The following is a 12,373-nucleotide window of genomic DNA, read 5'->3' on the forward strand; positions in this document are numbered from 1 at the left end:
AAGATTCAGCCAAAGTAGAGGATATAGTGCAGGAGAACTTCACCTCTCCAAATGCACCTAAAGAATTTTAGAAGTCTATAATGACTCTGTACTATCTCAGTGTAGAAATGGCACACTCCTTTTATCCCCATCACCACTGAGTATACAATCAAATAATACTCATATCTCCTTCCTCTACTATCCTGTGCCAGTTTCTCTGCTCCAAAGTGAGGAGCTGATTTTAAATTAACAATAGAAAAAAATAGTAATAAATAAATTAACAATAGAGAATATAGACTATTTTAACAATTTAAAAACCTTGAAAGTTTTTCTTTGTTTTCAGATGAATAAATATCCTGTGATTTTTATTTGTTTTGTATTCCAGGAAAGAACTTGAAACAAGGGAGTTTTTCAGTGATGCTGAGTTCCAGGAAGCCTTAGCTAAAGAAGTAGCTAAAGAAGAAAGAAAGCATGAGCAGGATATAAAAGAATACCAAGAAAAAATTGATACATTAAACCAACAATATATGGATTTAGAAAATGAATTCCGTATTGCTCTAACTGTTGAAGCCAGAAGATTTCAAGATGTAAGAATTGGCATCTAGCTTTTTATTGAAAAGAGAATCAGCAAGATATGGTTGGATGAGATATTTTAGAATTCTAGCCCTATTTACACATTAGTTTATGATTTTAAGCAAATTACTTAAAATTATTAGCACCTTAGTTTCTTCACATAAATAATAGCTACTCTTCAGCGCTGTTGCAAAAACTAAGTGAGATTATAAATGATCAAGTAAAGAGAGCACTAGAATAGGAATTGGGCAGCCTGAATTCTTCTATAACTGTAGAGCAGGGATTGGCAAACTAAAGCCCAGGACCTATTTTTGTAAATAAAGTTTTATTAGAACACAGCCATAGAAACAGTTAGTTTCTATTTATTTGGAGAACTGCTATTTATAATGCAATTTTGAAATATAGGTTAAAGATGGTTTTGAAAATGTTGCAACTGAGTTAGCAAAGAGCAAGCATGCTCTTGTTTGGGCCCAACGAAAAGAAAATGAATCTTCCTCTTTAATTAAAGATCTGACCTGTATGGTGAAGGAGCAAAAAACAAAACTTGCAGAAGTTTCGAAATTAAAACAGGAAACAGCAGCAAATTTACAGGTAAAACACTGTAACTTTTTATTTCATAGTCTCAATTTAATTTTTATTTATAACAATTTTAGAAAGTAACACAATTATAAACTTTTAAATAATGCTAATTATATATATTTGTGGTATATGAGAAAAGTAATAGAAGTAGATTAAACCATGATTTCACAGATGGTATTGCTTACACTAAAATAATATTTAAAATAAGTGAATTTAAGAAATGTCCTAGGTAAATAGGTGTCAGTTGTATAGTGATACAGCAAAAATTATGCTGGTGATACTCAGATGGTATCCTGAGTTTGGAAACACCTTGCAAATTGCTGATAATTGTGTGGTGATAGTAGTGGTTTTTAGATATACCTAGCTGTAATAATTTTTATGTTTTAGTGCTGTTTTCTCAATTTCAGACATTAGTGGTATTTTGCCCAAGAGAACTTAATTCCTAAAAGTGTCCTTTAGATTATTGATATAAATGCTGGTGAAAATTTTTGAGTATTCCATGCATGGTTACTCTTTTAACTGATACTAGAATAAAATTCAGGGTTTTTAAAGGGATAAGCTCTTAAATTTTAACTTTATTTCATGACCTATAACTGTTTTTAATAAAATTAAAACTTTTTCTGATGCAAAATATAGGAGCATTTACTATATATCTGCTTAAATAACATCTTTTCTCATAAAATGCAAAAAGTAAAAAATAAGCACTTAAATGTAATAATTACTTTGCTTTTTTTCCCCCCCTCAATGTTTCTGGGGATGTACAGAATCAAATCAACACCCTTGAAATCCTGATTGAAGATGACAAGCAGAAGAGTATTCAAATAGAACTTCTCAAGCATGAAAAAGTCCAGCTTATTTCTGAGCTAGCCGCCAAGGAATCGCTAATTTATGGTTTAAGGACAGAAAGAAAAGTATGGGGACATGAGCTGGCACAACAGGGTAAAATTTTCAGATTTTCAAAGTGAAAATAACCCATTCTTCTAAACCAACAGATCTGAGTATTTAGAAAAGGAAGGGCTTATTAACTCTGCCTAAGACACACCAAAAAGAAAGTGACACTTTGTATGGAAGGATGAGTAGGCATTTGCCAGCCCAACAACCAAATGGAATGTCTCCTAAGATGTCAGTTTATTACACTAGTTAGGAAGTTACAGCTCTGATTTTGTTGTTGTTGTTGTTGTTGTTGGTTTACTTCCCAATATAATTTGGTTACTTTTCTGGACAGGTATACCTTTACAGTGCTACAGCTAACTAAGTCACTGAAATAATTCTTTCCTAGTGCTTTTAAATTATTTGTATAGTATGCAATATTCAGTTTTTTTCTAAAAATGTTGGTAACACTTACTGTGTTATGCATGGGAAAATGTGAGATAGTGTATGAATGAAAACCACCTTAGGTATAAGTAAGTTTACTCTTAGTCTCCTTTCGTTTCCTGTCACTATAAAGCAAGAGCTAGATACTATTATTTGACATTTGTAGATGGACAACTTTACAAATTACAATTAGGTAGATGTTGGTTTTAATGGAGAATTGCTCATTTGTCCATTCCATCCATATAAGAGTCTTGAATATGATTTTTTTGTTTGAATGCCAAAACTCAACCAGTTAAATATTACATGTCTGAGTTACTTGTTCTTGATTTGTAGTTTTAGGTTTTCCAAATAGCCACAGGTGTTTAAAAGATCTTTTGGTTGTCTTCCCCTTTCCTTTCTATTATACTTTATATATTTTGGTTTTTTTATTCAGTTTTTATTTACTGTATTATACATTGTTAGATTAGATGCTCATAAAATACAAGTCTTCCAAGGTCTCTTAAAGTTTGTTGCTGATGATGTTTATTTCTCAGGATCAACTCTAGCCTTAGATCGTGGGAAATTAGAGGCTCAGATTGAAAGCTTATATAGAGAGAATGAGTCTTTGAGAAAGGCAAATGAATGTGATAATGACGCATTAAGAATTAAGTGCAAAATCATAGAAGACCAAACTGAAACCATTACAAAATTAAAAACCGTAAGTTTGATACTTTATTTTGGGGAAAGAACATGTGGCAGATTTATAAATTAGTGGGTCAAATTATCAAATAAATATCTATCTCAATGAATCCAAACTGTTGTTTAATTTGGACAGATTGTCATGTGTTTCCTTGTATGATATATGCCCTTTGCCTTTAAAAAGGACTGTATGGCTTTTATTTATTAATTTTAAATTACTTTTACCTCAAAGTTTTATGGGATGATGTTATTATGGCCTGTGAAATAACTAGAATTAGTGTCAATAAAGGTTTGGGAATCTTAAGAAAATTCATGTTTTATATCTTCAAAATATCCTTTAAGAGCATTGTTTAGGATGTTCCAATATTGCTAAGTCGCATCTCAGAATTATGACAAAACCAACTATTCTATATTTAAAAATATAAATTGTTTGTAAAAGATGCTTTCCCAGGGGAGACCATGTTTTTACCCTCTTCTTCAATATTGCCTTTCTTAAGAGAGATACTAACAGGATTTCTTATCTTGAGCAATGAATCAAATTTTGATCTCCAAAATTTTCTTCAAGAGATTGTCTCTTAAAGTATAAAAATGGAGAAAAGAGTTAAGAATCTTCTAAATGAGATTATCATCCATTAAAGAACTCATTCTTCAGAGTGGCTATAACTGCCTAAGATTTCTTTTTCTTTTTCTTGGTCATTTTTTTTAAAATTCCTTGGGAACTTTATCAAGTACAGAAAATCAAGATTTATCACTATGTTGCTATATCATAGCTAGATTTAGGCTATGAATGCCTGAACTGTACCACCCTAAACAATTACAGCGGTATTCCCTCAATGGAAATTTGGTTACGGTATATCCAAAAATTCAAATATATATGTCATATATGCCAAGCAGTAGCGAAAAATCACTGAAATTTTTTTTTAGCAGTAAACCTTTTTTCTTGTTTTAAAAATCTAGCCAAGCATATTTTCCTTTGAGTTAAGCTAAATACGAAACACAGAGACTTGTGGTTTGCTTTTAATTTTCACAAGGTAAAACAGATGATGCTCTGGGTATAATACATTGTTACTAACAAAGCTACTTCCATGGGAGACTGCTGCCTAATTGTCAATCTCTGAGCAGGAAGGAAATGACTAATCATGAATGATAACAGTTGATCTGAAACACAGAAGAGTTTTGATTTTAGGTTTTTGGTTTTTTCCAAAAAAAGCCCGTCATTTTTTTCCCCCACAATTTACTACATTTATTCTAAACAACGTTGCATCAGCCTCAAAGATACGAGTATTAGTGGTGCCTTCCCATTAATCATACAGCATAGAGCGATAGTTTGGCCTAATTTCTTTCAGCAGCAAATTCATCATCGCTAATACCTAAAATGGATAATGACCCTAATTCATTGTTAAATTAGATTTGTTCATAAAATAGAAATTCTCTGGGTCTTTTAAAGTTTGTTACTGATAATACTGTTTCTCAGACTTGTCTCTAGCCCCAAATCATAGGAAACCAAGGGTTCAGATTGAAAGTTTATGTAGAAAGACAAGTCTGCAAAACAAAGTCTGACAAAGCAGACAAAACAAGTCTGCAAAAAGCAAATGAACATGATAAAGATGTTTGATGTTTTCAGATTGGGGTTTGATTTAATTAAATAGATTCTGTTAGCTTCTGATTTTGGAAATCAGAAGCAGAAATTTTTTTAAACTCTTTTTCTTCCTCATATATTATTTTGGTATTTTTCAGTATATATGGCTTACAGTACTCTCTAATGACACAATGTTTATTCTTTTTTATTAATGGGATTATTTCATAAGACTCTTCTGCTCATTAAGTGTTTCAGAGAGTCACAGGGAGAAAATAAACAATTCATGGCTTTTATGAAGATGTTGGTCAAGACTACAAGACTACCCGACATCTTCACTTAAGAGTTTTTAGATATGTAACACACTGAGGAATTAAACCACCTCCTTCTAATACGTATGGATACATACTTAAGTTACCCTTTTCCAGTATTTGTTTGTTTGCCTCCATCTTCCCAGAAGGAAAAAAGGCAAGGTGGGCCAGAGGAAACGGGGTTAAAAACTACCCTATTTCAGAACTACCAATTTCATCTTTTTCTCACTCACAGGGACTAGTATCAGTAGATGGTATATAGCAGGGCTATCCCAGACATCCAAGCATGCCCACATAAAGCAAACAAATGTTCACTGGAGTAAATAACTTATATGAGGCCTAGTACCTGCAAACTTCTAACAGTACCCATGGTGGTTTTGATCTTTCATTATCATCTGATTTTTACTATGTAAATACAGGATAAAGTCTGGCTCATGGCATAGAAGATAGAATAAAAAATGTTTTGAGAGGTATAAAACCTGTTTTTTTGTTTGTTTGTTTGTTTGTTTTTTAGATTTTATTTATTTGGCACACAGAGAGAGAAATCACAAGTAGGCAGAGAGTGGGGGAAGCAGGCTTTCTGCTGAGCAGAGAGCCAATGCGGGACTCAATCCAAGGACCCTGGGATCTTGACCTGAGCCGAAGGCAGAGGCTTAAACCACTGAGCCACCCAGGCGCCCATAAAACCTGTTTTTTAATGTGGCATTTTAATAGTGATAAAACTGTACTTTATTTTGAAGTAAAGTATTTGCTCATCCTGATACAGAAAGCACTTCTGTTTAGCACAGTAGAAATAGCAGTTTAATTTGTGCCATGACATATACTGTGAATATCAGTCTTTGCTGTATCAGTCATCCACTCAAGAGATTTTTTCTGTTTCTGTCATGAAATCTTTTCAAATGTGAAATTGTGGTCATTGAAATTTTTATTGTGCTGCTTTCTTTTCCTTCTCTCTCACTCTATGATTGATAATTGCCTAATTTACTGAAATAAAAAATGTGAGAGGAATAAAAATTTTTATTTTTCTTAATAACATTTAAAGTAGTAATGTTTCGTACTGATTATGATTTTAAAACGTCCTGAGGGGAACCTGGGTGGCTCAGTGGGTTAAGCATCTGCCTTAAGTATATGTCCTATAAATCTCTTTGAAAACACTCAATAAACATTCAATTTAATTTTTTTTTTTAAAGATTTTATTTATTTACTTGACAGAGAGAGATCACAAGTAAGCAGAGAGGCAGGCAGACAGAGAGAGAAGGAAGTGGGCTCCCTGCTGAGCAGAGAGCCCGATGCGGGACTCGATCCCAGGACCCTGGGATCATGACCTGAGCCGAAGGCAGCGGCTTAACCCACTGAGCCACCCAGGCGCCCTAATTTTTTTTTTTTTAAGATTTTATTTACTTAGTAGAAAAAGAAAGAGCACAGGCAGGGGGAAGGGGCAGAGGCAGAGGGAGAAGCAGGCTCCCCACTGAGCAGGGATTCCCAACACAGGGCTTGATCCCAGAATCCCAGGACCTCTGGTATTGTGACCTGAGCTGAAGGGGGATGCCTAACCAGTTGAGCCCCAGGTGTCTCTCAATTTATTTTTTTAATTTGTAGTTTTGAGAAAAATTTTAAACCGTATCTAATTAATTACAAAATGAGACATTTAGGGTTAATAAAAGTAAAGTGCTGATTTTTTTTTTCTTCAAGTGTGTACAAGAAAGAGAAGAACAAATCAAAATATTACAAGAAAAGATCACTGAAATACAAAGATGTACTCAAGAACAACTTGATGAGAAATCTTCACAACTGGATGACATAATTGAAAAACTGGAAAGACACAATGAAAGAAAAGAAAAACTAAAACAACAGTTGAAAGTAAAGGAATTAGAACTTGAAGAAATTAGAAAAGCTTACAGGTATCTGGTATTTCCTGTTGAAAAATAAAATGTGGCTAAATAATTTCATATAACCAGTTTTATTTTTTAAATTGTTTCTTTTTGTATTAGTACACTTAATCAGAAATGGCATGATAAAGGAGAGCTTCTAAGTCATCTTGAAATGCAAGTAAAAGAAGTGAAAGAAAAATTTGAAGACAAGGAAAGGAAACTTAAAGCAGAAAGAGACAAAAGTGTTGAACTACAAAAGTAAGCACTGAGTCCTAGAGTATGTGGGAGATCTTTTAAACAAACACTGAATTGGAATGGGTGAGATAATGTAAAAAGAAGGACAGAGGAAAGGGTTAAATGTGTGTTGGACTTAGTTATTTGCCAAGTACTTTACTTCCATTCTATCTATAAAATGTAGATAATAGTTCCTACCTCAAATGTTTGGTGTGAGGTTTAAATTTTGTGTATATGTATATTTATGTGTGTGTGTATATATGTGTATATGGCTTATAAGAGTTAATTAGTACTTAGTGCCTGACACACAGTAATTGCCGTGGAAAAATATTATATTCTATAGAAAGTTTTAATGGATAATACAGTTACATGTACCTGTTCCTCTTTGCTTTCAGCTGTGCTAATTCAAGGACCATGGCTTGAAACCTATTGTAATTTTCTTTCTTGCCTGTCACAATTTGGAGTATTTTCAATCCTAAAAGATATAGCATCTTCTATAAAGAGCAGTTTCTAAACTTTAATATAAATCATAAAGCCTGATAGTTTTCAGAATCTCTTATATTACATTATTATGTTAATCGCAAAACAATGAAGACCTGATTTTATACATTAATACTTTCATAACTAGGACTAGTATATATGCATATATGATTTTTGACTTAATAGGATTTTCACAAAAACATTTTATTTATATAGCCTTTTATAACATATAAATTGATTTTTTCTCTTATATCTTAATTTGAACCCAGCAACAGTTCTGTGAGGTTGGCAGAAGAGTAGAATTATCCTGTTTTATAGTTACTCGAAAAACTTAAATGCAGAGTTGTGACTTGCTTTTAAGTCATATGGCTAAAAAGTGTTGCAACTGGGAATAAAAACCTGATTCATGGACCTCATTTCAATCCATTATTACTATGGGCTATACCAAAAGCAGAAAGTGTGTTCATTATGGACTTAACTTTCTTATATTCATATTTAATATAAAGGAATTTGGGTTTGGCCTCTAAGAAACTCTTAGCACTAAAATTTTGTGAATGCTATTTAATGTGCTTATTAATATAGAGTATTATCTATTAAGCATTAGAATAAAGAAGTCAGACATATAATACATATGCATAGACTCAAATCTTCCCATAGTGTATACCTCTCAAGTTATACTACAAACACATGGGGGAAGAAAAGATTGATAGTAGTCATCTGCGAATGTGCTTAAAACTCAGATCCTTAGACTCAAAATAAATGAGAACCAGAGTACTCTAACTTTTAGAGGGTAAAAGTATAACAAGTTTTCCTTGATGTTACCCTACCCTGTTGTATTACTAACAGATGCCGCTGGATGATGAACCACTTATATCTTTAGTTACCCAAGATAGCCCTTTGCTACTTAATGGAGTTATACTTCCATTAAAATATGAATGTAAGAGTTGCCATCCAAGAAGAGAAAAAAATGCTAATTTTTACGCACAAAGATAATACGGTTTTTATTTTATTTTTAAGGGATGCGGTGGAAAAGCTTCACAGTATGGATGATGCCTTTAAAAAACAAGTTGATGCAATTGTTGAAGCTCATCATGCTGAAATAATACAACTGGCAAGTGAAAAGCAGAAATACATCGATTCTGCAAATCTAAAGGTACTATATAAATAAAAAGTATAATCCATCACTATTTTGGAAAAAGTTTCCAAAGAGTATTTTAAGACTGGGGTTTAAGACTGTCACTGATTGTCTTGAATGAGATCATTTAATATCAAGATATCATTTAATATCATTGACAGAGATACTTAGGGTGATGATAAATCAGAGGTGGATATCAGAATCACTTGTAGAGCTTTTTAATAATACACATGCATGAGCTTCCCCCTCAGAGACTTTCATTTCCTGTCTCTGGTTAGATCCAGGTATTTTAAAAATGCAACAGGTACCCCGTTTAGTTTGATATAATCCCTCTGTTGACATCCACTAGGTAAGTGAAGAGTTGTAAATTTCCATGTTCTCTTGATTTTGAAGCGGCAGTAAGAAACATATCTGTGAGACAGCGATTGAAAATCAGCTAACTGGGAAAGAGTTCATAAACGGAAAGAGTAACTCCTAAAATTTTAATTACAGTTGTGTGATTAGGTGACATTACCCATTAACCTCAGGAGTCTATGTGGAAAAAAAAAAAAAAAGCAACAAGGTCTTTGACAATAAATAAGGAAGTATAACTTGTTCAAAATGTAGCTCTTTATTTTATTTCAGGTCAACATATGTTTCAGAAGTTTTCTTAAAATCTACCAAGTGTTAACAAGGGTGCATCAGGTAATACCAAATAAAGCATAAGATTAGGCCCTTAGCTGAAAGGAAAATACTGAGTTTGATTTTGGACCTCTGGTGCCAATATGGTGTAATATCAAAGGGATGTTAGAGAGTTACAGAAATGGCACCAGGGCTTAAGTGTGATAACTGAAAAAAATTACAAATTATTACATAAAGATGATAATTTAAATTAGGAGAAATATTAGTTTTCTAAGAGAAAAAGTTTAGGAAATCTGTATTAGAGATTCAGAAGAGGGAAGTAAATAAAAAGGAATGGTCATATTGCTAGCACTATCAGGAATGTTGTGTCATAGGAGAGAGAATTTCAAGCAGAAATTAATAGTATACAGTACAGAGAATTCTAGGAGAATATAGGTTGGGAAGAGATGATAACCAACAGCAATTTTAGAAATACAGTAGACCAGGGGCACCTGGGTGGCTCAGTGGGTTAAAGCCTCTACCTTCAGCTCAAGTCATGATCCTGGGTCCTGGGATGGAGCCCCACATCGGGCTCTGCTCAGCAGGAAGCCTGCTTCCCCCTCTCTCTCTCTGCCTGCCTCTCTGCCTACTTGTGATCTCGGTCTATCAAATAAATAAATACAACCTTAAAAAAAAAAAAAGAAAAGAAAAATACATTAGACCAGATTAAATAGGAAGGGAGGTTATTTCAGTTTTAAAAGTCTGTGAGGAATTGTTTTAGTTGAACTCATGACTCCTCATTCATATGTAACATAAGTCAGAAGACTGAGTTTCTGTTCATATATGCTGCTGAGAAATTGCACAGCCTTGAACAAATTTTCTAAGCTCTAAAATACAGTTAAGTTAAATTACTGTGTACTCATCACAAGAACCTGTGAGATCTAGACAATATAAATGTAAGTACTTTGTATACAGTATTAGTATTTAAGCAAGTTACATTATATATATACCTCTTTGCTTTAAATGAATACCACAAGTTACAAAATTAATGAGAGTAAAGTTTGACTTTTTCTTTCAGAATGCATTTTTTAAATATATTTTCTTTATAAAATTTAAATGCAAACTTTACATGTTGATTTAGGTTCATCGGGTTGAAGAGGAAATGCGTGAACTTCTTCAAGAAACATGCAAGAACAAAAAAGCAATGGAAGAAAAAATTAGGCAACTTGCTTTTGCTCTGACTGAAATTCAGCAAGAAATGTGATGGTTCCAAGAAATGAATTTAATTGAAATGGAACAACAGACCTATTGTAAAAATGATTAAATATTGTAATAGTAGTAACTGCTACGACTTTGAAATGTCTCTTTCTACACATTTCATTCTGATTATATTTTAAAAGACTTTTGATCAAGTATTTTTTAATTGTATATGTAGGTTTTTATAATAAATTGTTGATAATTATGTGTAGAAAAACCTATCAAAATAACTAGACTTACAACACTTTCTTGTTTCTGTGCTATACATTGTTTGGTAATTACACATTTGCCTTCAAATATGTAAATGGAAATTAACATTAGTATTTGGACTATATGAGGTCAAGTATTTTCATCGTTGTTGTTACCCTATTGTGTTGATGAACTAATTATATTTATTGGTCATCCTGTAGTTGACGTAGCTCCATTTTTTTTTTAAATGCTCATAAGTGTAGCTGAAAAGTATTTGAAGTCTGTATGATAAAAGATATGGCATTCTTAACAAAGCATATGTAGCCATCTCCAGATCACTCATAATGACCCCTTTTTTATAATGCATATGAGTTCATTAAAGATTACATGTAAGATTTTATAAATATTGTTCCTCAAGAGGAACACTCCTGTTCCACCTTCATTTTCCATTCTAATCACTGTATTTGAAAGAATTCTTATTTTCATTTTTGTCATCTCTTTTGTTAGTATGTATGCAGAACAAAAACCTAAGTACTATTACTATTTCTAAAAGAAATAATATAATATCACATTTTTAACTAATAACCACTGAATTAAATTGTTTGGGGTTTTCTTTGTTTGCTTTTTCTCATGGGGTTTGAACTCATGACCCTGACATCAAGACCTGAGCTGAAATCAACAGTCGGACACTTAACCCACTGAGCCACCCAGGCACCCCTGAACTAAGTTTTAAAAATTAAATGCAATCAGAAAAAAGGTGAATGCTTCTAAAAGAGAGGGCTCCATTTCGTGAGAGGCAAGCTTCTTGAAATCTATGGGACAAATTCCAAGCATACCAACATGCACAGTGGGGGTGGGAGAGCAGGGCATAAATTGGAAAAATAATAGCCGAAAATTTCCTAAATGTAATGAAAAGATTAACCCATAGATCCAAGAACTTCAGTAAAACCCAGGATAAACACAAAAAGAACCACACCTATACACTTAATAGTCAAACTCGTGGGAAATTCGTGAAAGCAAGAAAATATGATTCATGAAATGAACAATATAGTTAACTGTTGACTTCTCATCAGAAATAGTAAAGGCCAAAAAAAAAAAAAAAAGTAGAGGCCAGAAGGCAGTGAGTAACATACTTAAGGTATGGAGGAAAAATAAATTATCAGCCAAGAATTCTACATCCAAAAAAAAAAAAAAAAAAAAATCCAGCAAAACTGTCAAAATAAATGCAAAATAATGCATGTCCAGGCAATGGACAAAATTTATTGCTAGCCAATCTACCTCAAAAGAAATGTTGACGTTCTTAAGGCTGAAAGAAAATGATTCCAGATAGTAGCTCAAATTCACTGGAAGAAATGAATATTGAGAACAGTAAATATGTAGGTAAGCTCTCCTAAGACTGTATAGATATTTTTACTGTTAATTAGAATACATTATATACAGCAATAATTGTAACAGTATATTGAATTGACAGCATATGTAGGTGGGATACGTGTGACAAAAATAGCATTAAGTTGGGGGGAGGAATGGCTATTTTGCTACATTAATACTAATCTAAAGATGACTGATAAAATCCATATTGTAATTCCTACAACAGCCA

At 32.8% G+C, this 12,373-nt stretch overlaps 1 protein-coding gene across 5 annotated transcripts in view; it reads left to right on the plus strand.

Annotated features, from left to right (window-relative positions):
• The window catches only part of LRRCC1 (leucine rich repeat and coiled-coil centrosomal protein 1), a 37,722-nt gene extending 25,732 nt beyond the window's left edge, over window positions 1-11,990 (plus strand). For all 5 annotated transcript variants that reach the window (XM_032316250.1, XM_032316251.1, XM_032316253.1 and 2 more), the window contains 8 exons: window positions 365-566; window positions 958-1,143; window positions 1,896-2,070; window positions 2,979-3,142; window positions 6,703-6,911; window positions 7,002-7,139; window positions 8,613-8,748; window positions 10,472-11,990. In XM_032316250.1, the coding sequence (XP_032172141.1) occupies window positions 365-566; window positions 958-1,143; window positions 1,896-2,070; window positions 2,979-3,142; window positions 6,703-6,911; window positions 7,002-7,139; window positions 8,613-8,748; window positions 10,472-10,594 (1,333 nt within the window). In that variant the 3' untranslated portion in view covers window positions 10,595-11,990. The remainder of the gene's footprint in view (window positions 1-364; window positions 567-957; window positions 1,144-1,895; window positions 2,071-2,978; window positions 3,143-6,702; window positions 6,912-7,001; window positions 7,140-8,612; window positions 8,749-10,471) is intronic.
• The last annotated feature ends 383 nt before the right edge of the window (window positions 11,991-12,373 follow it).

Source organism: Mustela erminea, chromosome 16, assembly GCF_009829155.1.
Source record: "Mustela erminea isolate mMusErm1 chromosome 16, mMusErm1.Pri, whole genome shotgun sequence".
Taxonomy (NCBI): domain Eukaryota; kingdom Metazoa; phylum Chordata; class Mammalia; order Carnivora; family Mustelidae; genus Mustela; species Mustela erminea.